This window comes from Drosophila mauritiana, chromosome X, assembly GCF_004382145.1.
Source record: "Drosophila mauritiana strain mau12 chromosome X, ASM438214v1, whole genome shotgun sequence".
NCBI lineage: Eukaryota > Metazoa > Arthropoda > Insecta > Diptera > Drosophilidae > Drosophila > Drosophila mauritiana.
In genome coordinates, this window is record NC_046672.1 from 16,177,387 (window position 1) to 16,204,843 (window position 27,457).

Genomic DNA, 27,457 nt, shown 5'->3' on the forward strand with positions numbered 1-27,457 from the left:
CGTTATCGAATTGGCATCCACCCACTTGAAATGCCCCATCCCTAAATTTCTAATAAGCAAACCAAAACAATAATATTTTTAAATTTGGTAAACATGAAGGACGAGCAAAGCTCTATGTGTACGAAAGCGCCGATGTCAGCTATGTAGTACGATTCTTATCTATATATTTTCTATGTCAGCTATGTTTGCCGAGGATATCCTACGGGATTACGGCTCCTTCATATCGGAGCACGATGGGAAATTGAAATTATTGCGAGATAAAGTGCCAAATTGGGATGTTTCGGAGCCTGCACCGTGTGTATATATGTCGCCCGTGGTCGAGGTAAACTTTATGGGCAGTGATTCCATGGCTCCGGACAGGAGCTTTGAGGAATCGGAGCTGGTGGCAAATAAACCGCTGACAACTCTGGCGAATCTGTGCAATCAGTGCAGAAATCTGTCCAGGAAGGCGAAGCGGTTCCAGCTGGCATTCCTTTTCAGCGACTTTCGATTAGATGATACGCTCCCGCCACATACCCCAACATACGAGGGTTCCGCCGGCTTGGAGGGATCCTTGGTCCGCATGAGCAGCTCCATGGACTTCTTCTGCCAGGTTTACTTCCTGCTCAATCGCATGATTGTGATACTCCAAAACCTTTGGAGACAAATAGCCGCGTCTGTTAGCGTCCCCATGGACATCAATGAAGTCCACATATTCGTAAGTCAAAGATGGAACTCGCAGGAAGTGTAGTAACCAATTGAAGTCGAATCTTGCAGGCTGTCTTTGATGCAATGACTGAGTTACTGGAACACATAGTAGTATTCAATGAACTGGCGAACCAATCGAAGATATCCACCATGTGGGCGCTGTACAAGAAGTGGCTGTTGAACCTGTCCAATAGCCAATCGGCGAACTTGGAGCTGAATGGGCTCAGTACATCGCTAGTGGATATAGAGAATCTGATCACCAAGGATTTCTTTCGGGTAAGTCAAAGAAAAACGTGAATGGTACCCGCTTTTATGCATATTTCCAAACAGATTCTACTGGACAGCTTGATGGAATTGAAGAAGCAATTTGGCCTGAATAGTGTTAGCCCCATCACCCAGCATTCCAATGCCTATATTCGAAGGCAGCTTCTCGACGTCGATGCGAATCCGAGTAACGAACTTAAGAACTATGAGGATCCCAAGCACATCATTCGCCTTACCACCTTCGTGGTGGTGGTCCATGAGCTGGGCATCCAGATGGAGGGAAAACTGGTCAAGAATGTGGTCGATTTGGTGGCCAGGCATAAGCAGGTGCCTCTCAACCGAAGCGTTTTCTGGTCGCCATACGGATTCCTCTCTCTACATGCCAAAACCCTGATGAAGTCGTCAGCCCGATCGCAAGATGGACAAGGCCCAAAGGTGCATAACACAGTATTGGAGAAGTTTAGGCTTAGCGATCAGAGGACCTGTCGCCAATTGGGCGTCCAAATATCGCTGTGGTCCATCCAAATGCAGAGGGTATTCGATGTGGGCGTCTTTGGACACCTCAAGACTTTCCTGCAGTTGATTCTCAATGGACACTCCTACGCCGATCAAGTTAGCCTGCTGGCAGTCGCGCTGATCAATCGCCACGTGGCTCTGATGACGCCCATGACCAGGAACGATTGGATCGTTGTCTCTCGATTGCTGCAGTACCTGAAGGTCATTCAGAAGACCTTTGAGTCAAACCAAATCAATTTCGTGCGCTTCATCAGCTCACTGATACAGTGGCAGAAGCAAAAGGTCATTCACCTGCTGCACACAACGAAAAAGAAGATAGTTGTCCTCAAGTTGCTGCAGCGCAAGATCAACTTTTTGGCCACAATAAAGCTGGCCGAGAAGTCCATTATGGGATTTCCGAGCAAGCAACGTTTGACTTTCGTAAATCTAGCCCTCGGGGAATTTCTGGATAATCGCCTCCTGCCCGCCGACAATCAAAAGTTGATCAAATCGATCCTACACCGTGTTAATAGCATCAGCGACATTATGCGGAATATTGGAGGACAACTGAACGCGTCGGAGTCCTCGAGTCTGGTATATAATCACTGGTTTCTGGACACTTCGGTGCTTAAGGAGTACACCGAACTCCAACGCAATCCCTACTCCCTGCAGGTTGGTTTCTTACTCGATTTGTAGCAAAGCAACTTCATGTGTAATGCCATCTATCATCTGCAGAACCTCGTGTCGGTGAGCCATCATCTGGACAAGATCATGGCCATGTTCAGGGGTTCAAGGTGTCCCAAGCAATCGGCGAATGATTTGATCATTGAGTTTTTGAGCAACCACCTGGAGTTCTTTCTGCGCGTGGAGGCCCTTTCGCATCTCTTCCAGAGTCAGGATCAACCATTCCAGCAAAGTGCCTTAGACTATCGTCTCTGCATCAATGCAGTTGCAGTTGAAAACGATGGTGAATACGATATTATAAAAGGTAAGATATTGGCCATTGGTTACAAAGCTGAGATCATGTGAGATACATTATCGTATTTCAGATCATCTTGAGAACTACTTCACTGCCACGTTCTACAACTTAACGACAATCGCTCCGCACGACTGGAAATCGTATGAAAAGATGCGTCATTTGGCCAACAAGGTGCTGCAGCTGCGTCCCATCGATGACCATCTGCCCAACCAGATAATTGACCAGGTAACCAATCGAATCAGCAATTTGCAATCCCTTCTATTAACCAAACAATGCTTACCCACTTTCAAGGGCATAGACGTGCTGCAGATCATGCGGAATATACACACCTTCGCCTCCTCGTATGCCTACAACATGAACCTGCAGGTGTTCGTGGAGACGCACAGCAGGAGCAAGCACCTGGACATCATTGGCACCCGGCACGTGGCCAACTCGGTGCAGACGCACGGCACCGGTATCATCAACACCACCGTCAACTTTATATACCAGTTCCTGCGCCAGAAGTTTTACACCTTCTCCACCTTCCTCCACGACGAGCAGATCAAGTCGCGGCTGCTCAAGGAGCTGCGCTTTCACACGGAGCACAAGCAGAGCAAGTCCTATCTGTCGTATCCCTATGAGCGCGCCGAGAGTTTTCTTAAGAAGATCAGAAGGCTGGGCTGCTCCAACAATGGCGAGACGTATATGGATCTGTTCAGGAAGGTTATCACACAAGTCGGTAGGTTAAAGACCATAACTCAACGAAATGCTTAAAATATAATCGTAAATATTGCTTTTAGGCAACGCTGTGGGCTATGTGCGCCTCCTGCAGGCGGGAAGCAAGAATGCCAACTTCCGGAACCGCTCGTATAAAACCAGATTCGACAGCAACTTCAGTTGCGGGGGCTCCAAAGTGCACGACGCCACGGAGGGTTCCATTAGGGAGTACGAGAAGAGCCTCGGTCACATGAAGGAGTGCTATTCCGATAGCACAAACTACTTCAAGGTGCAGTCTACGATCTTAACAAGTTGGGTAAACGTAGCCAGGCTTAACTGATGGATTTATATTGCAGCTTCTACTGCAAGGCTTCCAGCCCTTTCTGTGCAATCCACATAACCACCACCTGCGAACCTTCTACCTCATCACACCGGCGCTCATCATGAACTACATTGACTACCGGGTCAAGCAGAAGCTGAAGATCTACAAAAAGGACCAGGCCAAGATCTCGCTGTTCGAGGATGGCTTCGCCATCGGCCTGGTCTACATTCTCAGCATGTTGAACCAGCAGACGGAGTTCCATGAGCTCGGCTGGAGCCAGACGATCACGCAGCACCTGAACGCAGAGCGCTCCAAGGTGCGCGACATCCTGGCGGGCCAGCAGCGGACGGCGCCGGAGCAGCTGGACGAGAAGCTCTGCCAGACGGTGGCGATAACCGAGCGACATGTGAACGCCTACGAGCATGAGTACAATCTACTGTACGCCACCTTGAGTAGCTCCGAAATATTCTTCCAATAAAAGATGCCCATTTACCAAAACCAAAGCTCCCAGCCAGCAGTGACAACAATTTAGTAGTTGGTTGCCGTTTATTTAGATTTATTAAGACGAAAATACAATTCCGATTCCGGTACATAGCGTAGAACGTTGGTATATATATATATATGCAATTAGATAATCAGCATTACTATTACTATGATTAGTAGTAAGCCAACATCAAAAGATCAAACATTTTTCTAAGCCCCTCGACTCTCGTCGTCTCATTGTTATTCTTCTTTTTTCTTTTTGGTGAATGGAAATGTTAAAGTTACAGATTTAATGCACATTATATAGCCAATTTGAACGCTGTGGGCTCTAATTATATTCAATTTTGGCCCCCACATACAATTGATTGGCCAAAGGAAACCCAATGGGAATATAGTTAAACATGTCTATTGAAAATATGTTGGTTTGTTATGTATTTTTCTCGTAATGTTACAGTACAGTAATTGGTAAAAAAAAATGTTTTGGAGAAAATGCAAATGGTTTTCGTCTTAACAGATTTTTCTTCTTGCAATGTTGCTGCTGTTGCTTTTGCATCGCACCTTCTTAAAGGGAACCAGAGTTAGCCACAATGATCTTCTTGGAGGTCTTGCCGGACTGCGATCCATAAGATTCGATCTTCTTGACCACATCCAGTCCCTCGACGACCTCGCCGAAGACGACGTGCTTGTTGTCCAGCCAGGCTGTCTTAACGGTGCAAATAAAGAACTGGGAGCCGTTCGTATTGGCGCCAGCGTTGGCCATGGACAGGATGCCGGAGCCGGTGTGCTTCAGCTCGAAGTTCTCATCGGGGAACTTGTTGCCGTAGATGGACTTGCCGCCAGTGCCGTTGTGGTTGGTGAAGTCGCCGCCCTGGCACATGAAGTTGGGGATGACGCGGTGGAAAATGGAGCCCTTGTATCCGAATCCCTTCTCGCCGGTGCACAAGGCGCGGAAGTTCTCGGCTGTCTTGGGAACGACATCGGAGCGCAGCTGCAAAATACAAACAAAGGGGGAGAAACTCCGTTAGTAAACAAGAAATTAATACTAACAAAAATAAGCGAACAAAGTATGACTTTCAAGCAATTCAAGGTTTGTTTATGCCGATTCGGATGACCTTGCGACTACTATTTGTTCTTTTTTTTTTTTTTGAAGACTGGACAATTTTCTGTTTAATTCATGTCAAGCGGTAGTGAACGCGATCAGCTGTTTTTTGACGCCGCGTTTTTTCTTCATCGCCATTTTTAGCCCTTTGATAATGCATGCATATGTACATATGTATGTACATATATCTATACCAAGGAAATAAATATATATGTATATAATGCACAGAACTTGCAAATGCACTAGAATTTGAGCAATTTTCCAATTCACCCAGTAATCGAGACAATTGTATAAATTAAGCAAGTAAATGCTTTTCCTAATGCCGCTTCCCTATAAATCTTCAATTGTTTAGTGTAGTAATTCGGCGTGAAGTGCAGACTTTTTCGCGCACTGCATGTATGTATGTACATGTGTACATACATATGTCCTATTGGAAGGCAAATCCTAGACATGTGGCTTTGGTTTACTTCGCGGGCAATGACTTTATTCCCAGGCCACTAAAAATATACAACAAGCATTTGCGTTTCCTATTCTTTTTCTCTATTCAAAAATTAGGTGTACATTACATCATCGGCGGAATTAATAGTGAGTTCATGTTTGCAAACGGGTTTACAGAACTCGCGCATTCACACCCGAATATCTCTGTGTGTACACTGTACATCTGCGCGTACATTACCCGCATGCACACATGTACATATGCATGCACGAATAGAACATACAGACGCGATACGCGAGTGACCGCTTGGAGGTTATGTTCGTGTATTGATCTGCATGTGTGTATGGGTATGGGCCACACATACGCAGACCACGCCGGAATGTACATATATAGCACACATGAACAGATGCATATAAAATACCGGTAAAAATTGCACACCATTTCGGCCAAAGTCAATTAAATTAAGGAAAATTCCATTCTATAAAGATAATGCCACCAAATGGCCGATTTGCGGGGGGTGGTGTTTGTTGCTTGCCTATTTGCTCAAAATTCAGTGATGTAGAGATAATTATAGAGATTTTCCGATTAAACGCGCCTGTCCAATTGGGTTGGAAAATTGAAAATTTACGCATAGCGCATTGTCATGCAATTACTCATGGAAAATAATTGCACTTGTCGCTTGTAAATTACAGGGCGAGTTTGCGCTGTGTGCAAGTACAAGATTTGGTACAAGTTTTAAATCCGTAAAAAAAAAGAAAAAAAACGGTATGTACTTATCACCTGCGGCAAATAGTGTAAAACACAGTCTTAGGCTTAAATGCGCAAGAAATGGCTTTATGGAAAATCACGTGTTTTTCACTTTCTGGTCAAATGTCACAAAAAAAAAACCTCAACTTAAGTTTATAATTAAAAAAAAAAGAAGGGCAAATAACTCACCTCCATGACGATCCGACCGAGGGGCTCGTTGTCGGCGGTCATATCAAAAAACACCCTAGGCAAAGTACTCATCTTTGACGCTTTCGAATATTCGCGAACAATCTGAATTCCAAACTGCAACTGACCCCTATTCGCACTGCACGCTGACGAAGCTAGGGTTATAGATTTCTTAGCTAAAATGGCGGACTCCGCAATCTGAAATGCCGCTGCCGACCTGTGCCGAAACTGTCGAATCAGAGTTGCACAAAAAGAGACCATCGTGTATGGCGTGCGACCGCATGTACGATACTACGATATCGTTCCGTGCGTTCCATTCCGCGCGTTTCGCCGCTGCTGCGGTCGCAGCAATTGTTACATCACTTTAGGGCGCCCATAAACGCACTTTTTGCTGCCCATTCCCCCACGAAAACGGTTAAATGGTCGCGTTCATGCGCCCTTTTTATAATTGTAATAATAAATATATACATTTACTTGGGCTCTTCTGAAACTGCCAATCCAAAGAACGCATTCGATTTCGTTCAGTTAATATCTTACAAAAAAATCACAGCCTCGTAATCAGCGATCACTTATAAAAAATCAAATATTATTTGCTTATAAAGAGCCATTAAAACATATAACTTAAAATTTATATAAACTCAAGATAGAAAACTATTAAAAAATTAAGATAATAGAAAAATAGTGGTCACTTTGGCGACTTTATAAACCCAAAAATCACGGTGAAATCACGCTATTATTATAAAGACTTTTTAAGCAGCATTTGTTAGGGCATTTTTTTCTCTTTATATATAGCTAGATCTATAGCTTTTTGAAATATATGTATTAATTATTTTATTTTTAACATGTATTCATTATTTTAAATTACTTATTTTAAATATTTACCTTTCGATAGTTTAATTGTGCGTGTCGCAGTTTCTATTATGTCATTTTAAAACTTTAGTAAAGCTAATAATAGTGTTTTTATACATTATTGTAAATAAAAAAGAGCGACTTTGAAACTATAAGCCATTTAAAGTATTAAGTTTTAGAAACTTTTATATGTGATTTGGAGAAACGATGAAAAATTGTTAACAAATTAAAAAAGAAAATAAACCCCATTGTTTTTTTTTGTTTAAATGGCAAGATGAAAATACAATTGATCTAAAAAAAATAGCGTGTACTAATACAACAGCGTGTTTCAAAATTATTTTTCGATTATTTGAAATGATTACTCACAAATAATCAAAATTATCGGAACAACGTTTTCAAATTTGTTTCCGCTTTTTCCCGCGCCATTTGATGCGGTTATTCTGCCGCGAAATTTGAAAATGCCGTTCAAGGTGAAAACTAGTTGGTGATTCATTTCTGAAAACGTAATGAATGCAGCTGCAGGGTCTCAACTACTTTTCACCACCTAATTGACCTTTAACTCCCAGTTGAAATTTTCAAATTTGTTTGTTTGTATTTGTTTTCAAATTTATCACTTTATTACTACAATAATGATACGTATATTCATTTACAAAACATATCCATTCATTGTTTACACATATATAGCATTTCATTTCCCAAACCCATACCCGATCCACTATAAAATAGTGAGATTACCGTTTGCTGCCTTCAGTGAAATACGAGATTTAATACAAACCCAACTCGAATCAGAACCGCAAGCCCCACCTTTTCATTAAATTGAAATAAAGCATTAGATGGAACGCATGACAAAGTTCAGAAGAAAATCAGATTCACAAGTAGAAGTAGAAGTAGAAGTATAAGCAAATGTTCACAAATACTACATACATACATACATCAACTGGCAATTAATTACATAAATTAGAAGCACCAAACAAAAACGATATGGCTGGCTGGCCGCCTGGAGCAGCAGCACCTTGACATGCGCATCCCCGAAAGCGGTTGAACTATGGACACCTGCTCCACGGCTACATGCATATTAATATAAGCGAAGCAAAGGCTTAAAAACAGTGATTATCGTGCTCTTTGATTAATCGCTTTGGATTGCCAAAGTCGATGCGTTGAGAAGGCGTTTTACAGATTCGGATTCGAGATATATAGCGGACGCCCAGACTTAGAACTAAGAAGACTTTTGTAGAGCGAATCGCAGGATAAGCAAAACGATGCCCACATGGGTCCACACTTGATGGAATGCCCGACTGCCTCCGCTGGCCGCAGCCGCAACTAGCGGGGATTTCTGATTGTCTCGGCACATGGTTTGGTTCCGGATGAAGTTGAACATCGACTCGACGAGATTCGCCGGTGTTATGTCCGAGCAGTTCTCCAGTTTACGGACCACACACGCCTGCAGAGTCAGCATCTCGTCGCACTGCTTCTGACCCACCGTCAGCTTGGGCATGCTCCTGATGCGGTTGTCCTGCAGATCCGACACGTTCAGGTACTCGGAGAACGTGCTGTTCACGCACTGCTGAATGTTGTCCTTCTGGGACTCAATGCATTCGGGTCCCTTTTCGGCAATGAACAGGGCTATCTGATCGCCATCCTTGTGGCAGACAAAGTTGAGCAGACTCTGGATGATCTGCTTGATGACATCCTGGCCCTCGCGCTCCTCCTGCACCAGGCAGGGCACCAGTTTGGCCGTGAACGCATCCACACACTCGACGGCATTGGAACGCCGGCTGCAGTACTTGTTGAAAACCACATCCAGTTCGCCCTTGGGCGACGCCTCCTGTATTTCCTGCTGCATTGCCGTGTAGTTGACAATGCCATTGAGGCACTCGGTTAGCACCATGAATCCGGACTCGATCTCACCGTACGCCTCGCCGCCCGCCTCCTCGCCGGCCACCTCGATGCATTTGTTGCGAAATAGCTCCTTGGCGTCATTCACGCTAAAGTTCGACTTGCTTAGCTGGTCGGGCAGCTGAGTCTGGATCTGATCCAGGTCTAGCTGGGCCATTACGCCGGCAGTGGCGAGTATAACCAACCAAATGGCGCATATCGCATGGCTTACATATATCCTGTACATGATGTTGGCTGTATTTTTCGCACTCCTCTTTGTCTTCTTGCTTCCCTCCTCTTCCGTTATTCTCCTTTGCTTTAGTTTTTAAGCTCCAAGTTTTGCACTTTTGTTTGTGGTTGGTTCTATGCGCTTCAAGCAATCATATTTGTTCGTTTGCTCCAAACTTGTTCGAAATTTGTTCGAAATATGCCTATGCCTTGGGGCAATTGGAAAAAATTAATTTAATTAGGAAATCACTGAATGGAAATCCCAATTGGAGATTTTATCCCACCCGTCGGCTAGAGATGGCACTTCGGCGATGACGCTATCGATGCACCAGGTCCTATCGGCTTGCCGTCGATAAAAGCGTGCGATCGATTTCTAGTTCAAATGAACAAGTTCCCGTACAGATCAGTATTTATTCTAATCTTCAGTGTTCTTTTTTTTATTCGACAACGAGACCCAATTCAGCAAGTTGAAAGCGAGAGTGGCTTGGAGGTCGAGGCCTTGGATATTTGTGTGTGTGGCTAGGGTGGCACATGTGCAATAACACAGTGGCAAGGCGGAGGAGACATGGCCTCCGCGGAGCAGAGAACCGAAGTGGACGCCCTCAGGATGGAGCCGATCTCGAAACTGAGCATGCTGCTCACTCTGGTGTCCATTCTGTGGCGCTTCGTCTCGATCTGCATCAACTGGAGCCTGGCGTACGCGTACTGGATGGAGGAGTCCTACGGATACTGCGCCTGGACCATTGGCTCCATTCTGGTGCCCATGGCGGTAACATCGGTCATATACATACACACGTATGTGGCATATCGCGATAGCTTGTACTTCCCCCGAAATCTGCTGCTAAACGATATCTTGGCATTTGAATTTCAGCTTGAAGGTCGCCCATGCGGGCGAAAAACGCATTCTGGAGCGAGGGGTGTACTCAAATGCTGTGATCTCATATCTCTTCCGCGATGTCTATGTCTTAAACTATGCGTTAAAATACTCGGTGGCCAAGGAGCGGGACGACAAGCAGGCGGAGATCGAGTAAGTAAATGTGTCAGCTAGTCATATATGGGTATATACTAGTTAATTGTAGCTTAATGGCCTAAATGGGCATAATGCCGTTTAGATTATCTTCTGTTTTCATCATAAGTGAGCACTTTAGAATGTTTGTAACGAATCTCTGAATTCTTATCTCACAGATATTACCAAAAACTCACGACGGAGGAGTGCAATGTTAGTTTCGTTCGACTATTCGATTCGTTTCTGGAATCAGCTCCGCAGAAAATACTTCAGCTGGCAATAATTTTGCGATCGACAAAGGAGCTCACATGTAATACGATACTACATTAGTGCCATAGGTGTTCAATATTAAGTGCTATATTTCAATGTATCTCTGCCTTAATTAAGTTAACTCATGCATAAGTAATTTAAGTTTACAAGCACCAAGTTCTGACGTTCACTTTCGCAAATCAAAGTCAGTCTACTGACTCTTTGATTGTAGCCAACGAAGGTGAAAATCAGAGTGGAAAGTCGTTGGGTGCAATTACCCATTCAAATTTCTTTTCCCAGACTACCGACGGATTGCCATGGTCGTCTACTTCGGCAACATAGCGTGGTGCATCCAGGCGTACAACCACTCCAATCGCCTGGCGCAACTGGACAAACATGACATCGCGGCGAAGGGACGATTCCTGCAATTTCTCTTCCTGTTCTGCCTCACTGGTAAGTAGTTAGTAGTAGTAGTTAGCTGCATTGTTTAGAGTGTGTAGCATGCTTCTAGTTATTCGCTATTATATTTTGTAGTTTCGAGAACGCTGTGCATCGCGTATGTGGCCAGTATTTTCCCCATCGAAACGCTGATCATCTGCGCGACGCTCGCTTGCATTTGCGGCACCATTGTGTTCTTTGTGGACTCGCCAAAGATCACCGAATCCCGAATCATGAACTACCTGTACTGCCTGTGCTTCGGAGTTGTTTACCTATTTATTTTTACGCCCGTCAAGGATGCGCCAACCAAATATAAGTACGCTTTTTATCTCACATTCTGTTTGTTGCAAAACATCATCGCCTGCGCGTTGTACATTCCACTGTATCTTGCCACAGCCATAATTGCCTTGTATATTGTCGGCATCGTTTTGTTAATATTTTATTACGCGTACTGCCATCCAAATACCGTGCGTACTTATTTTTAGCATTATAGCATTATTTGTAGCGTTTTGTATACTTGCAATAAACGTTGTTATGCCCAATTTTGATGCGCCTTTGATTTTCAGTTGGCTTAAGTTGGTTCCAGAGATGCTAAGTAATATTTATTTCAAACTAATATGTACATATATTGCTTAAAAGTCTACGATTTGTTTTGCCAAGACGATATTATTATTATTATTATTAGACGATATACATACATATATGCAAATTTGATTTCATTTCTAGATTTTCTATCGATATTTGACCATCGATTACTGGTAGTTAGGTTTTAAATTTAGTTAGAACTTTTCTTTGTAGTGGAACATGAACTGATGTGTATATATATAATATAATATATAATATAATATATAATATAAATATGAACTATATCAATTGAATGTGACAATATAGATGCTTACATATAAGGATCCATGTATTCCAGTGTCATTAAAAAGATGTAGATGTCATATTTATCGGTTAATCTTGTCTACTTAATTTGAAACGCTTACTAAATAATGTTTTTTAACTGCAATGAGACTTTCTGTTCAACTATTTCCCAAATATTGATCAGCAAATGCATAATTGAATCGATCATTCCAGCTGCGCATGCGCAACGAGCCAAGATGGTGGAGTCGCGCATCTGAACTGGCGTATCTGGAACCAGTTGGCTGCGATGGAGTTTGGGGCGCAATTAAAACGGTTCCCGCAGATGAACCGAACGGAACCGGTTCGGGATCGCAGCTAGAGTTGGCTAAGCTAGTTGGCATTGTATATTTCATGCAGTTGGTTAACTTTCACTTCGGCTACGAGGGGCGGAGACCAAGGCAAATCGCAGTGGGACTAGGACTAGCAGGGATCAGGATAGCAACTCGAAAGCGGGAGTGATGCTAAGGATATCGAAGCCCAGAAGATGGCATCCAAATACGAGCGCATACTGAGCGATTGCAGGGCGAAGAACGTGCTGTGGGAAGACCCCGATTTCCCCGCGGTCCAGTCTTCGGTCTTCTACTACCAGACACCGCCGTTCACCTTCCAATGGAAGCGCATCATGGATCTGGCGGATAGTGGCTCCGCTACGGTGGCTGCCAACAGTTCGCCACCAGTGTTCCTCAACGAGACGGCGGAGTTCGATGTGGTGCCTGGCAAAATGGGCGATCGCTGGCTGGTCTCCTGCCTGGGACTGTTGAGTTCCCTGAGGAATCTCTTCTACCGCGTGGTGCCCGCCGATCAGACACTGGCCAGTGCCCACGGCGTCTTTCGTTTCCGTTTGTGGTGGTGCGGCGAGTGGGTGGAGGTACTGGTCGACGACCGTCTGCCCACCATCAATGGGCGGCTGGCGTTCATGCAGCCGCAGGCATCCAATTGCTTCTGGGCCGCCCTGCTGGAGAAGGCCATTGCCAAGCTGCACGGCTCCTACGAGGCCCTCAAGTACGGCACTCGTTCCGACGGACTCACCGATCTCCTGGGCGGCGTGGTCCGGCAAATGCCCATTCTGGCGGACACCATTAGGCCGCAGACGCTGAAGGAGCTGCTCACCACCACCTGCATCGTCACCTGCTTGGCCGACAAGAGCGCCACCGTGGCCAAGAAGAATCTTGCCGAGCGCATGCCCAATGGGATCCTGGTTAACGTTAACTACAGGTAGGTTGCATGAGCTGAACAGTCCATCTATCTACTACCTCCTAATGTTTCCCACTACAACGACCTTTTTGCTTTGGAACTTACAGACTCTCCAGCTTGGACAAGGTGAAGACCCTGATGGGTGACTCGGTGCAGCTGGTGTGCCTGAAGGACACGTTCTCGAGCAAGCCGTTCGGCGAGAAGACGCACTTCCTCGGCGACTGGTCACCGATGTCCAAGACGTGGGAGCGTGTGTCGCAGGTGGAGCGGGCGCGTCTCATCCGGCAACTGGGTCCCGGCGAGTTCTGGCTGTCGTTCTGCGACTTTGTGGAGATCTTTAGCACGATGGAGGTGGTGTACCTGGACACGGAGACGTCCAACGACGAGGAGATGCTCAAGAGTCGCCCGCTGCACTGGAAGATGAAGATGCACCAGGGCCAGTGGAAGCGAGGCGTCACCGCCGGTGGTTGCCGCAATCACGAGTCGTTCCACATCAATCCCCAGCTGCTGATATCCGTGCAGGATGAGCAGGATCTGGTGATCGCTCTCAATCAGCACACGGCCGTGGAGCCGAAGGTCATTGGCTTTACGATGTACACATGGGATGGCGAGTACATGCTCAGCGAGTGCCTGCAGAAGGACTTCTTCAAGAACCATGTGAGCTACCTGAACTCGGACTACGGGAACACGCGGCACGTTAGCTATCATACGCACCTGGAGGCGGGTCACTACGTCCTCATACCGACCACCTATGAGCCGGCGGAGGAGGCACATTTCACGGTTCGCATCCTGGGCACCGGATCCTTCCGCCTCTCCTGCCTGGAGACGCAGACCATGATCCTGCTGGATCCATTTCCGGCACTCAAGACCACGGATGCCGAACGATGCGGCGGGCCGAAGGTGAAGAGCGTGTGCCAATATGAGCCCGTGTACATGCAACTGGCGGATGAGAACAAGACCATCAACTGCTTCGAGCTGCACGAGCTCCTGGAGGCGTGCCTGCCCAATGATTACATCAAGGGGTGCGCCAACATCGACATCTGTCGCCAGGTGATCGCTCTGCAGGACCGGAGCGGCAGTGGCCGCATCACGTTCCAACAGTTCAAGACCTTCATGGTCAACCTGAAGTCCTGGCAGGGCGTCTTCAAGATGTACACCAAGGAGAAGGCGGGCATTCTGCGCGCGGAGCGACTGCGCGACGCCCTCTGCGACATCGGCTTCCAGCTGAGCACGGACATCATGAACTGCCTGATCCAGCGGTACATCCGCAAGGATGGCACGCTCCGGCTGAGCGACTTCGTTTCGGCCGTCATCCATCTGACCACCGCCTTCAATCAGTTCCATTTGAAGAACTACGGCCAGGTGAACGTGATCGAGGTGCATCTGCACGACTGGATCAAGAGCATACTGAGCTGCTAATCCACGGGAATTGGGTATCCGCTCCACTGAACTTCTAACGACACTCTCTTTTTTTGTAATCCTAAGATTTATATACTGGTTAAGGATGACGATGATGTTGATGATGCTGATCTGCCAATCGAAAGCCAGTTTCGCTCGAACGATTTCTTAGTTTCGAATAACTTTCAAAACCAGCGAGACCTTCAACAACATACTCGCTAGTTTCCGGAACTATAGCTTTCTTTCGGAGGCTAGAAGATCCCCTCTTCGGTTTAAATCCATATCTATATCCATATATATAGAATCGAGCGAAATGGCCAATGCGATTGCAGACTTTAATGTACTACTGAGAATTTTATTATTATTTATTGTTCTTATGGCTAACAATTAAACGAGCGCTGAAGGCGAGACGTGTTTCAGAGTATTTTCAAAATCTATGTATGCTTATTTATTCCTGACCCCGATCCGGGCGCGAAGGACTCCAAGTGTTTGATTGGTAATAGCTATATGCAGATACAATAGTTGGCCTTTCCGATCAGCGTTAGTTGGATTATCTGATATAGTTTTATAGTTGCGGGTATTATTTATAAAAGACGTGTGTGTAGGTGTGTTTTACAAGCGAGTATTTCGTGCACGAGTATTATACATGGTACACCAGCGGATACAATCCATAGTGGGCTTAAAAGATGATCGCATGTGCGTGATTCTCAGTGGTAAAACGGGCTACGATTCCAGCGGATGTAATCCTGGACGCACTGCTCCTCTAACCCGCGAGAACAGCCCGCACTTGTGCCTCACTCTTTTAAAATAGTCTAAAATATCAGCGTGTATTCACTGCGTTCTGCAGTTTGTCTTGTGGACGACATGACCGGATCTCTCATCTCTATCTCCGAGAATCCCAATCCCAATCCCAATGGCCTCCATTCCAAGTGACAGCGCATTTACATGGAGGTTCCGTTCTGGGAGGAGGCATCGCTGATGCGACGTGACAGCGTCGTCTTGCGGCTGACGGACTTGGTATTGCCGATCTGATTGGCGCTGGCGTGGTAGTTGGAGCTCGAACCGCCGCTGGTCGGGGTGTCGTTCAGTGACTCCACAGCTCGCATCGCCGAACTCTTCAGGGAGCCAGTCACCTCGTGCGGCTCCTGGTAGCCCGAGTCCATGTCATCATGGTAGGAGTCCATCAATGGCGTGGGATCCTCGTAGTCGTAGTCAACGAAGCCATTGTTGTCGAAGGACTGCAAACGGTCAGAAAAATGAGTTATTGATGTTTTTTAAACTGAAGACACCTTAAGATCTTATGATAGGCCACATGACTTAGCCCAGTGCTATAGCATCATCCCTATCAGTTCACCAACCTTGACAAACGACTGCGAGTGCTTCTCGTAGCCACGGAACACCTGGCTGTGCGACTTGCCGCGATAGTCCACCGATTCGTAGTGCCCATCCTGCGAGTTCTCGATGATGAAGTGCCGGGTGCCATGAGGCGTTAGGGTGGCCCACAGGAGACGGCTATCGTTGACCAGCTGGCTCTGGAGCAGATCCCTACTGTTGGCCGTGGCGCAGGGATACAGAATTCCGCCGGATGTGAAGGCATTGGATTTGGTGGCCTCGCCCAGGGCATTAATCGCCGTCTGCTTGATATTGGCGTCGTGGTACGAGAAGAAGGAGCTGCTGCAATGGCAAAACGGATGTAGGAAATACGACCAAATCTCGGGCAAATCCATGTCTTACTCTCTGCACCGCATCACGATGAGGGCCAGGAAGCAGCCGAACACAAAGATCCCGATGCAGGACGAGACGAACAGCCAGACGCTCTCCAGACTCTTGGAATCGCTCCGCACCAGCTCCATCAGCGCGTTCCCACTCTCGTTGTGCTGCATCCCATGGCCACACATGAAGGCGGCAAAGCACGGCTGCGACTCATTGGAGGGCACCAGGATGTCCACCGTCGCCGGCTTCGAGATTAGGAAGGACGGCAGCGGCGGCGGCGGCATCGATAGTATAAAATCCGGCGGTGGACCGGCCAGCTGGTCACAGCTGCCCACACAATTTCCAAAGAGCATGTTCATCATGAAGCTGAAAGGGTACAGAGCGCACATGTAACTGCCATTGTATCAATGGGGCATACCCATGTACCCATGTCCCAGTCCAAATCCCCCCCCATCCAAATCCACCGCATAATCATGTGTATCTGTGTTGTGTTCTTGGATTCACAACATCGTTTTTGGGGGTTGGTTTTCCACAACTAACTAGAAATCGACTAATCGCACTCGGCGTAATGAAATAGTTTTAACACTTGAGACCCACTAGTAGGTACTACTATGTAAATGGATGTACTAAAAAGTCTTGTTTGTTTCGCATACACAAGTGCAAACAAAGCCATTAGCAGAAAATTCCTTTGCATTCCCATGGGTGTTGTAAATATTATTTTGGACCCAGAGATTTGGGGACTTTGATATGACACCAAGACACCAAGGAACCCTTTGGGAACCCATTAACAGGTAATTAATAATATTGCTTGCACTTGGGATTGAAAACACTTTCGAACCTTTCAACACAATGCCCTGACTTGAGTCAAGGAAATCCCAGTCAGAACTGAGTGGTAGTAACTATCCCAAATACTTGGCTCTCCTCTCCGGCGGAGGTGCGCGCGCATCTCCCCCGCCGTCGAATGGGAAAAGCCAGTAACTTGGCGATACCTTTCAGTCCGGGACAGTTACCCCCGTGCCTTTGGACACACCCAGGTATACCCCTGTATATGTATGGCTACATGGTTATCAAAACACTAAGGACCCTTCAGTATTGGACACATATTTTGGTTTAGCACCATAACTGCTCTACACAATTGAATGCCATAAAATATTAAGGATTGTTACTCTTTTCAGACTATAATGTTAAATTAATTTATTTTCAAAGATTTAATTACAAAATTTAACACTTAATAGCATTAATGGAAGCCAAGGGAAGCCCATATTTTAAATTTCCTCCAAATTCTATTGTGAACTCTTCATGCAGTTTAATTTGGGAAAATTCTAAGATTTATTGGCCAAGTCTTATATTTTCTATAAAAATTTAAAATGAGGTAAATAAGATAACCGCAAAACTCATTATAATGTACATGATCGTTATTTATTCAAACCTATTGTTTAGTCACAGCTAAAACTATCACATTAATAGTAGCCCCTTAAGATTTTCCTCATTTAATTACAATAAATTGAGACATTATAAAAGTATTATCTATAGGCATCTTTTAGATACCATCTAAGTAATGGTTAGCGTATATTTAAACATTTATACAAGTTTGCAGCCCTTAGTATAGGCTTTTTGTAACATGGGACAAAAAAAAAAGAACAGAATCCAACTGAATGCAAATTCAGCCTATATATTTGGGTTCATAATATCGTTGTAGTTATTTTTTATCAGTGTAGGTCATGACGACGCCGACAACTAGGGCCATAACGGTAAATCCCTGAGCCGCGATACGACTTCGCATCATCAGCTGCGACATCTTGCGATTGCCAGTGCGAAAGTTGTATAAGCCAGCTGTGAGCGCCGCTGTAGTGGCCAAACATCCTGAATGCATAAATAATAAACAATTGAAGCAATGAAAAGATATGTACATTGTTTTGTTTACATAACCCGGCAAACGCAAACACACTCACCCAACGGAACCAGCGGATTCTCCTTGATCTTGCGCTGCAGCTTCTCCTTGGTCGTTTCCACCTCGGCAACGGGGCCCAGGTCCTGGCGCAATTGTATCCAATCCAGTTCCTCCTCCGGAAGCGAGACTTGAATTTTGTTCGACATATCGCTCTTAATCCCGGGCAATGTTAGTAAAACAATATCAAGCAAGTCAAATTATATTATTCAATTCGAGATGACACCAACGCTTACGATGTGCGTGCGTTCACACTATTTAAGCGATAGTTTTCTCAGGGCGATCACGACTTCCAACACGAAAAACCTCAAGAAACGCACTGAAATTGAAACAAGCCATAAATTGAAAAACGTTATTTATTTGAATTAACAACTCTTTTTTATTTTCTTTTTTAATATATTTGTTATAATATAACTATATTACATGTACTACAAGTTGGTATGGTTTACACCCTTTACAAACATTACAAATCTACCAATATGTTTATATATTTTTTTTAACATAATAAAACTTGCAGCAAATAATACTTAATTTCTCTAAAGAATAACTATACCTGAATTTTAGAACGACATTTTTTTAACCACTTAAAATAAATTAAAGAAATTGTTTTAATTCTAGAAAGCCAGAACAGAACTGGTATTTTATAGACCCGAAGTAAATAAATATTAAATTTAATATAAATAATCTTCTTAAACAAATAAACTATAAGTAAAAACATTAAGTTTAGTATGGAAAAATAAATAAATAATATTAATGGCCAATATAATTGAGAATTTAGTTTTTTTCGGTTTTTGTGACCTCATACATTACAAACATACACACATGCATTACTCCCTCCCTCTGTAAGACAGAGAGAATTGAGAGAGAATTTGTTTTAAAGCATAAGAGAACATTTTTTTCTCTTTCGAATTCGAATTGAAAGTACAGTCAGACGGGAACACACAAAATGAAAATGTGTATGTGTATGTAGCGGGTCGCTGCGATGTACATATGTTTGTGTGTTCCACACGTATGTGCATACAGCTGCGTTCGTGGAAATAGCACTGAAAGGCAGCAAACGATTTTATTCTGAATTCCCTTTTGTTAATTAATACTTTGCTTCGTCTTCTGTGTCGCAAAACAAGCAATGCAGTTACAAATGGCTTTTAGTACCTGCACTGTTTTTTAATAAAACATTATAGTTTTCAGTATTTCATGTAAACTTATCCAATCTTAAAAACCGCATGACGCATTGAACAAAGCATTCATATGAAACCATTTATTTAGAAAGTGGCGGTCTTCTGAACTGCTATTAGCATGAACACAGTTGTACATATATGCTTGCTTATGTATCAATGTGTTTGCATTGATGCATATCGGTTTTGTAGAATTCGTCGCATTAACGAATGTAGCTGGCAGTTAAAAATAAGATTTGTATGTTTAAAATAAATTTTGGCCCTAAGAACTGTGTAATGTACATATGCATACATACAGTTCTGTATTTTTCCCACACTCCACACACTCCATAGTTTGTATGTTTGGCACGCCAGCGTTTATGTACATACCCGTGATCGTATGTTTGTACGAAAGTAACAGGCCAAAAAGTTTTATAAGGCCTTTTCCCTCCACCACGTGTATGTACATATGTATGTATATGATGTTGAGCGCTCTCTCGGCAACGCTAATTCTACCAACAACGACTCTCTTCGCGCTCTCGCTCTCCCGCACACACGCACACCAGCACAGAATTGCGCACACAGTCCAACGCAACGCAACGCATACACATTTATCCGCCCGTTTGGATTTGGAAGCACAGTGAGAAGGTAAGGCAGAGACGGCAATTCAATTCAATTCATTCGTTGTTGGTACGAGCGGCGCGCGAACCAACCTCATATATTGTATTTTCCGCATTCGCATTGATACGATACCATACTGTGTGCTGTGTACTGTGTACTGTATAGCATATATACCATACCACACCAACAAAACACAAGCGATACGATACGATACAATAAACTCAGCGTATGCAGCGCTGTTTGTTTATTTTTTACAAGCTAAATACAAACGACAAAACAAATCCGCAAAGCCGCCCGCGTTTCGCGTTTTCCCAACCAAAAAACAAATAAAATCAAACAACAAATAAGCGAAAAAGGCCTAGACAAAAAAAAAAGAAGTACAAAAAACAACGTGCATTGTGAAATTCTTAAATTTTCGAATTTCATTTCGAAGTTTTGCCTTGTGCCGTGTTCCTTTTTTTCCTGGTAACGTGCATCATACATTCGCATTTGTGTCCGTACATGCATACATACATGCAATAATCAATACAATACGACGTACAACAAACTGCGTAGAACAGTATTAAGAAAAAGAAAACAGACAAAAAACTGGCTTAAGACTCGACTCCAATTTGCGTTGGTGTGCGTATTACATACATACGTACTTGTGCTAAAACTAAATATATATGCTTTAACCATTTAGGACTAAAAGTGAAAGATATAGAACGGAAATCCCAGTATAAAGCCAATCAACGATTGAAACATTCGGACTAGATCCGAAATCTCACAGTTATGGAACACTTTCATCAAATACAGGTAAGCTTGTGTGCAGGTATACGGCGTTTTATTTAAAACACACACGCACGCACACACATACACACATTTATATACACTCATGGCACAACACACATACAATCATGGGCGCGTTTATGTATAGGTTGCCGCGTTTTAATCATTTTCCCGCCAAACGACAATGTATAATTAATAAAAAGCCAGGCACCTATTTATTTATTATTTATTTGGATATTTCGGCACCTGATTGCCTTTTCTCAGCCGCAGTGGAAACTTTTTGTGAATATATATGCTGCATACATACTTACATACGTATGTACATGCATGCGCTTGTACATCCATTGCGTCTCGCTTTTGTTTTTAGTTATTAAGTAAATCGGCATGTAACTAAATGCAAAAAGTGTACGCCTATGTATGTGCAAGTATGCATACAAACAAAAAAGCGACGCTGTACAATCAAAATTGTATTTTGCGTGCGCATCCAAGTCCGCCATTTTTCTTATTAGTTTGTATAAATATACAAATATGTATATTTATACCAAGAATCGTGAATGCCTTGATGTAAACGGTAAACCGCACTGCTTTTCGTTTCTTATGAAATATGCTGCCAAAATGCGATGCACGTTTGTTTGCATGCCTATTGCTTTACATACATACATACAATGTGCAAAAAATAAGGAGAATATGATGTACATAAAATAAAAATACATACACATATAAAAACCTGTATATGAAAAGACCCAAATCACAGGCTTGCGTAATCCGAAATTGGCTATATTTTTATCCATGTGTGCATAAAATACAAATGAATGTATGTGCAAATACATGGCTATGCAAATATTTATGCGCACATGTATATTTATGTGCTTACATATGTATTCACAAGTAAAACGGCTCTCTAATAAACACTTATTATTTTATTTTTATATTTTTTTTTGGCAGTTGTAGTAAGTGTATTTAGCTTTTTCACAATTGGCAAGCTGATAGGGTCTATTTTCGGCAAAAAGAATGGGTTCATTCATGTTTTGTAACTGTGGCGCCCTGGTTTTGCACTTTAAGCCCTGGAATCGGAATCGAAATGAAGACAATCCAATCCGATTCACAAAACGGAACCGGTGCTACTCGCTCTGCTTCTTCTTGCCCCAACAGTAGTTCCACTTTCTTGCCCGATTCATGTAAAAGCTTTCTATCTATGGGTTAACAGCTGGCGCTATAATTACTATTACTTTGTAAACAAAACAAGCTAGATTATTGACATTGGAAACAAGATAATTCACTTTGGATAGGATTTAGTATTATAGTGTGTTATTGACATCAATTTATCGGTATCTGTAGATAACGAGTATCTACATATTTATTTACATGGAAAGTAAATAAAAAGGATAACGCCCCAGTTCCGACAGATACTTTTAGAATCTATTAATGATGAATGGAGGATTTTAGAATGCTGTTTAAGCATTTTGCTTTGGGCAACAATATTTTTCACACTTAATAAATAATTTAAAGAATCCCAGCTTAGTTTACTAAAGTTAAGTTTACCAGTGTAAAAACTGTTAAATATTTTAACAAATCAGCAAAGTGTAAACTGAATGTAGAGAAAATCGCTGCATTCGGTATTTAGTCATTTTTTAAACAAGCAAGCAAGTAATCAACAAAAACATCAGGCACTCATTAAACCGCATTACTCACAACAAAAACGCACAGTTTTCACTTTCGTTAGTATTAAGGACTATCTTAGTGGTTAGTGCGATGCCAGACATCGGGAGTCAAGCCAAATGATTGTAGTGTATTGTTGTAGCCCAATCGACTGGCATCGCACTAATAATGCTAATGAACACCCATCAACCAACTATTGATCAGCAAACAATTCAACACTATCAGCAGCAATTGGCTGCTCAGCAACAACAACAAGTACAACAGCAACAGTTGCAACAACACCAGGTGGTCGTCCAGCAAAATCAGCAGCAGGCGCACCAGAACAGCTCGAATACCACAGCCGGCGTGGGCACCCAACAGCTGTTCACATACAAAATGGCCAGCAGTTTTCCGAATCCGGCCACGACGATGGCCCAAGTGGTGGCCACATCGAACGCAGCCGGCACCACGGGCTATGATTATCGCCTAAATATGGCACAGGCAGCCGCAGCAGCAGCCGTACCCGGCTCCCAGTGGTGGTACTCGGCCGCCAATCAGGGCCAGGTCGATGCCAATACAGCGGCGCAACTGCAGCACCAGCAGCAGCAACAGCAGCAGCAACAACAACAGCAGCAGCAACAGCACCAGCAGCAACAACAGATGCAACAGCAGCAGCAGCAACAGAATGTCATCAATTCGGCGGTAAGTTGCATATGCCACTTGCTTCCATTAGCCAGCAGCTAATCCCAATCCCATTCCCATTCCCGTTCTCGATCGCATTCGATCCAACAGAGCCCCATGATCAGAGGCAAGGCCGATGCCAAGCCCAGAGGCCGAATGACCGCCTACGCATACTTTGTACAAACTTGCAGAGAGGAGCACAAAAAGAAGCATCCCGATGAGACGGTGATATTCGCCGAATTCTCGCGGAAGTGCGCCGAACGGTGGAAGGTAAGTAAATGAGTAGATCAGATAACGTAAGGACTCCTTGTTTTAAAGTGGATTGCCATCTATCCCATTCGTCTAGACAATGGTGGACAAGGAGAAGAAGCGCTTCCACGAAATGGCCGAGAAGGACAAGCAGCGATATGAGGCGGAAATGCAGAACTATGTGCCGCCCAAGGGAGCGGTCGTGGGACGCGGCAAGAAGAGGAAACAGATCAAGGACCCCAATGCTCCAAAACGTTCATTGTGAGTTCGTAGCAAAGTCAATTATCATATTATAAACTATAGTGCATACAAACCAATGTGACTGCAAGAGATAATGAAGCGAATCAGATCAATAATGATGACTTACTATGCTCTATTCTGCCGCTCCGCGTTTAGGTCTGCGTTCTTCTGGTTCTGCAATGACGAGAGAAATAAGGTGAAGGCACTTAATCCCGAGTTCGGAGTGGGCGACATCGCCAAAGAGCTGGGACGAAAGTGGTCCGATGTGGATCCCGAGGTCAAGCAGAAGTACGAGTCGATGGCCGAGCGGGACAAGGCTCGATATGAACGCGTAAGTTTTAGATACATATATATATCTATATATAAGTATACCCGATTGACATGTGGACCTTTGCCTTCAATAGGAGATGACCGAGTACAAGACGAGCGGGAAAATAGCCATGTCCGCACCGTCGATGCAGGCGTCGATGCAGGCGCAGGCACAGAAAGCCGCGTTACTTGCCGCCGCTGCCCAGCAGCAGCACCAGCAGCTGGAAGAGCAGCACGACGACGACGACGGCGATGGAGATGACGACGAGAACCAATAGGTTTAGCAGTAAATACTCTTCACTATTTATACACACGATCGTTGTCGCGATGGAGGAAAGAAACATGATAACGTTGGTTGATCTATTATCAGGTTGGCCAATGTGTGTTGAATATAAATTTATATATATAAGGGTGTGCCCGCTTTAGAGGTTTCGCTTTCCGGTAACAGAACCCCGTCACAATATGTTCAGAATCGTCTGGAAAAGCTAATATCGATCGTATTTTTAACAAATAACTTAAAAATCATGGTGGAATGGTTATTATTTTTTTTGTATTCTTTTTAAGCAGCCAAGAGAAGTGCATAATAGAGCTCTTGTGAATCTCTTACTTACTTTTTTTTTTGCATTCATATTTAGCATATTTTGTATCGGAAATATTTTTGTACCAATGTCCAACTAAAAAAAATCCAACTATCACAGAAATCTCTTGAACTTTCAGTAGAGGTTTTCATAGTTAACCGAAGAGAGGTGAAACCATTGTTCCTAGTGCATTTCGAAAGAAGAACGAAATCTTGCGGAGATTCTGTGAAATTTGAGGATTTTTTCGAGCGATTTTCAAGCCAGCCGTGGGCAAAAAATGTCTGCAGAAGATTTCTGTGATGGAAAAACCAAAGCATAAATTGTTTTGATTCATTTATTTTCTTCGTGACAATTTGATGATTACCTGGAAGTGGAATCTCTAAGAAAATCACCTATTATGTATATGTAAATGCATATATATAAATAATATATAATTTTTTTTTTTAACATAAGTAATCAAATTTCCATGAATTATGAAGATAAATCACAAAGAAACCTTTTATAAGTTCTATGTTAAGATGAATACGATTAAGTATGGTTAGATTAAAATGACACTCAACTGTCTGCGAACCTTATTTGTGCTTCAGTGCTAAGTTTCTCCCTAAAGTAATAAGCAGAATTATTTTATAAATTGAAGAAATTCATCATGATGTCATTCGTTCTCAGCAACTATGAAGGTTACCACTACATTTATAAATATTGGTACATATTTCCCATTTATTAAAGTTAGATTCACCATAATGAAACTACAATTAATGCGTTCGAGTTTATATGTTCCCTCCCCACACACGAAACAAACTCAATGAAACGTGATAATGTGAAAAATACTTAACTCAGTGGCGGGTGATATCTCGATCTATTTATTTTTGCCGCTCACACACAAAAAAATGCATTTCATTCAACACACTCTCCTCCACTCATTAACATATTTACCAGTTCAGTTTGCGATTCGTGTAGCCCCAGATCCAGATCCTTGGAGATAATTGGGTTCGTCCTCATTTGTAAATACACACATCAACTATATAATAGCCACGATCATAAGATACGGAAAGTTAGTCTTGGTTGGTTCGGTGCACTTCGGGATGAGGAGCAACCGCAACGCTGTCGTCGGGCATTGCAACACAATTGTTGTTGACCTGGCTGGCCATGTACATACTATTTGAAGTATTATTTAGATGAGACTACGTAGAGATTAACGAGAACCGAGAGCAAATAACGACATAGAAGCCTAATATTAGAGTAGATTTCAGCGGGACTGCAAAGTAATGTAAATTGCGTAGAAACCTTGAGTATAGACTAGTTTTTGAAGACTAGTTTCTCCCAAAAATGTTCCAGGCACAGAAACAGAAACGGAAACAGAAAGTGCTTATGCAGATGTAAAGGGAGACGTTCCTCCGGCCTTTGATGGATATGGAGATGGAGACCATTGGCTGCGACGGTTGGAAGCATGTCTTCCTTTAGATCGCCTGTGTAAGCTGAGTAGTAGTGGTTAGATTATAACGTGATAGGAGGGGAGCTGAAATTATAACCAGGGATGCGTCCGATGGTCAGTTAACCAGGACGCCTCTAGATGTACGCCTAACTTCGCTCTCGCCACGTTATGAGTGCGAGATATGTATATGCATGTAATTATATATATATATATATAAATATAAATAAACATATACATATATATATTTTTTAGCATGATTTCTATAGAGAATAACTCGCCACCGAGATTATATTCATAGAAGTGTGTCTAGGTTAAACCTTTAAATCCTAATTTTCAACAATTCGACGGTAATCCATACCCTATATTAATAAATTACTATGAAAATTCCAGTTCCCTGTGCGCTTTGTTATAAGAACTAAACTATTATGAAATAAACTTTTAGAAATGAGATTCTTTTTTTTTTTTAGATGGAATGATGATGATTGATGTGTTCTTCAAAACCATTTGTCTTAAATCTTTAGTTTTTGATTTACGCTTGGTACATACGTAATAGATGAAGAACTTTTATGTTACAAATCCCAATAATGAACAGCTTTAGCTTTTATATTTGATAGACACAACAACACTCGGTGGGAATCGCGACCGAGTTCCTAAACTTACAATGTGTGAATTACATTAGCAATACTATAGTAGCCACTAAGTATTTGTTTTTTTTTTCCTAAGAATTTACACAATACTGTAAAAATAGTTTGAAATAAATTTAATTTAGCTAGATGTACGCTTGTAAAGGCAAATCAGAGAAAATTTCTTATGAGTTGTTTTGCGTACTGCTGTGTGCCAAAATGGTTTTCAGGGGCATATTATATTGCATATTACATATTATTGCCAGTTGGTTAAGATGATTTCGTCCAAAATTGGGGTTTTCAGGGCCACGTTGAGCTTCCTGGTCAAAATGTGGGATTTTCGAAAGAACAAACCCAGTTCTCTGCTGAAATTTAAACTGGAATATTGCACTTGTGTCTAGGAAAGAAGAAAGAGAAGAGAGAGAGAAGAAAGAGCTAGAATCTATATGGTATTTAATCCCTATAGAGCTGATGTTTGGATCACTCGTAGAAAAGTCGACAACAATCAGTCAATTGTCTAAGCTTATTAATTTGTAAACCTATTTTAAATACAATATCAACAAAACTTATGTTCGTTTGGTTTCGAGCAGTTAGGAATTTTGCAGGTTGGGATTTATTTTCCTATCTACATATGGTGAGTTATTAGTGTTTTAAGCTTGCTCGATTCTTCGATGCTTCATTTTTCATAATTCAAAACTAGGAATACTATTTATATTTCGAATTTTTGAATCCCACTTCGAATCAAAAAATAACTGGCCACACTATAAGATTTCAGATATTAAAGTTTGTAAGTATAAACAGTGGAGCAATTTTTTAGAGAACCTTTTAAATAAAATAGTTATTATATTTTCTTATTTGCTCACAATCCTAAATATACCGCAGTGTGAACGGCCTATTTGCGTGGATTTAGTAGTTTCTGTCGCCACATTGCGGCCTGGCAACACTGGCAGTTTCCTCAACAGCTGG

The 27,457-nt window shown here is 43.0% G+C and overlaps 8 protein-coding genes across 12 annotated transcripts; 4 read left to right on the forward strand and 4 right to left on the reverse strand.

Moving 5' to 3' along the window:
• Positions 1-26: 26 nt before the first annotated feature.
• LOC117147007 (WASH complex subunit 4) lies at positions 27-4,240 on the forward strand. The gene is made up of 9 exons (XM_033313689.1): positions 27-118; positions 180-697; positions 757-963; positions 1,018-2,118; positions 2,182-2,434; positions 2,496-2,650; positions 2,717-3,143; positions 3,205-3,410; positions 3,478-4,240. The coding sequence occupies exons 1-9, from the start codon at positions 94-96 to the stop codon at positions 3,919-3,921; spliced, it is 3,336 nt and encodes a 1,111-aa protein (XP_033169580.1). The 5' UTR covers positions 27-93; the 3' UTR covers positions 3,922-4,240.
• Positions 4,241-4,341: 101 nt separating this feature from the next.
• Positions 4,342-6,655, reverse strand: LOC117147008 (peptidyl-prolyl cis-trans isomerase). The gene is made up of 2 exons (XM_033313690.1): positions 6,398-6,655; positions 4,342-4,914 (listed from the first exon to the last, which is right to left on the reverse strand). The coding sequence occupies exons 1-2, from the start codon at positions 6,653-6,655 to the stop codon at positions 4,489-4,491; spliced, it is 684 nt and encodes a 227-aa protein (XP_033169581.1). The 3' UTR covers positions 4,342-4,488.
• Positions 6,656-7,832: 1,177 nt separating this feature from the next.
• On the reverse strand, positions 7,833-9,652 carry LOC117146644 (27 kDa hemolymph protein). Its single transcript, XM_033312978.1, has 2 exons — positions 9,631-9,652; positions 7,833-9,555 (listed from the first exon to the last, which is right to left on the reverse strand). Exon 2 carries the CDS (start codon positions 9,363-9,365, stop codon positions 8,460-8,462), a length of 906 nt encoding a protein of 301 aa, XP_033168869.1. The 5' UTR covers positions 9,366-9,555; positions 9,631-9,652; the 3' UTR covers positions 7,833-8,459.
• A 70-nt stretch (positions 9,653-9,722) lies between these two features.
• LOC117146642 (XK-related protein 6) lies at positions 9,723-11,582 on the forward strand. The gene is made up of 5 exons (XM_033312976.1): positions 9,723-10,141; positions 10,218-10,373; positions 10,532-10,662; positions 10,902-11,054; positions 11,136-11,582. Exons 1-5 carry the CDS (start codon positions 9,912-9,914, stop codon positions 11,522-11,524), a joined length of 1,059 nt encoding a protein of 352 aa, XP_033168867.1. The 5' UTR covers positions 9,723-9,911; the 3' UTR covers positions 11,525-11,582.
• Positions 11,583-12,207: 625 nt separating this feature from the next.
• Positions 12,208-14,970, forward strand: LOC117146641 (calpain-C). The gene is made up of 2 exons (XM_033312975.1): positions 12,208-13,160; positions 13,247-14,970. Exons 1-2 carry the CDS (start codon positions 12,430-12,432, stop codon positions 14,556-14,558), a joined length of 2,043 nt encoding a protein of 680 aa, XP_033168866.1. The 5' UTR covers positions 12,208-12,429; the 3' UTR covers positions 14,559-14,970.
• LOC117146643 lies at positions 14,889-17,172 on the reverse strand. The gene is made up of 4 exons (XM_033312977.1): positions 17,089-17,172; positions 16,272-16,616; positions 15,896-16,211; positions 14,889-15,775 (listed from the first exon to the last, which is right to left on the reverse strand). The coding sequence occupies exons 2-4, from the start codon at positions 16,610-16,612 to the stop codon at positions 15,479-15,481; spliced, it is 954 nt and encodes a 317-aa protein (XP_033168868.1). The 5' UTR covers positions 16,613-16,616; positions 17,089-17,172; the 3' UTR covers positions 14,889-15,478.
• A 599-nt stretch (positions 17,173-17,771) lies between these two features.
• Positions 17,772-18,447, reverse strand: LOC117146700 (HIG1 domain family member 2A, mitochondrial). The gene is made up of 2 exons (XM_033313096.1): positions 18,203-18,447; positions 17,772-18,113 (listed from the first exon to the last, which is right to left on the reverse strand). Exons 1-2 carry the CDS (start codon positions 18,345-18,347, stop codon positions 17,950-17,952), a joined length of 309 nt encoding a protein of 102 aa, XP_033168987.1. The 5' UTR covers positions 18,348-18,447; the 3' UTR covers positions 17,772-17,949.
• A 1,464-nt stretch (positions 18,448-19,911) lies between these two features.
• Positions 19,912-26,662, forward strand: LOC117146699 (high mobility group protein DSP1). Of its 5 annotated transcripts, none has more exons than XM_033313093.1 (7): positions 19,912-20,000; positions 20,656-20,768; positions 22,605-23,081; positions 23,172-23,330; positions 23,407-23,570; positions 23,706-23,880; positions 23,954-26,662. In XM_033313093.1, the coding sequence occupies exons 2-7, from the start codon at positions 20,745-20,747 to the stop codon at positions 24,134-24,136; spliced, it is 1,182 nt and encodes a 393-aa protein (XP_033168984.1). In that variant the 5' UTR covers positions 19,912-20,000; positions 20,656-20,744; the 3' UTR covers positions 24,137-26,662. The 5 variants fall into 5 exon arrangements, with proteins under 5 accessions (XP_033168984.1, XP_033168983.1, XP_033168986.1 ...); XM_033313092.1 differs by lacking the exon at positions 19,912-20,000 and adding an exon at positions 20,025-20,594; XM_033313095.1 differs by lacking the exon at positions 19,912-20,000 and having other exon boundaries at positions 20,025-20,768; positions 22,629-23,081.
• The last annotated feature ends 795 nt before the right edge of the window (positions 26,663-27,457 follow it).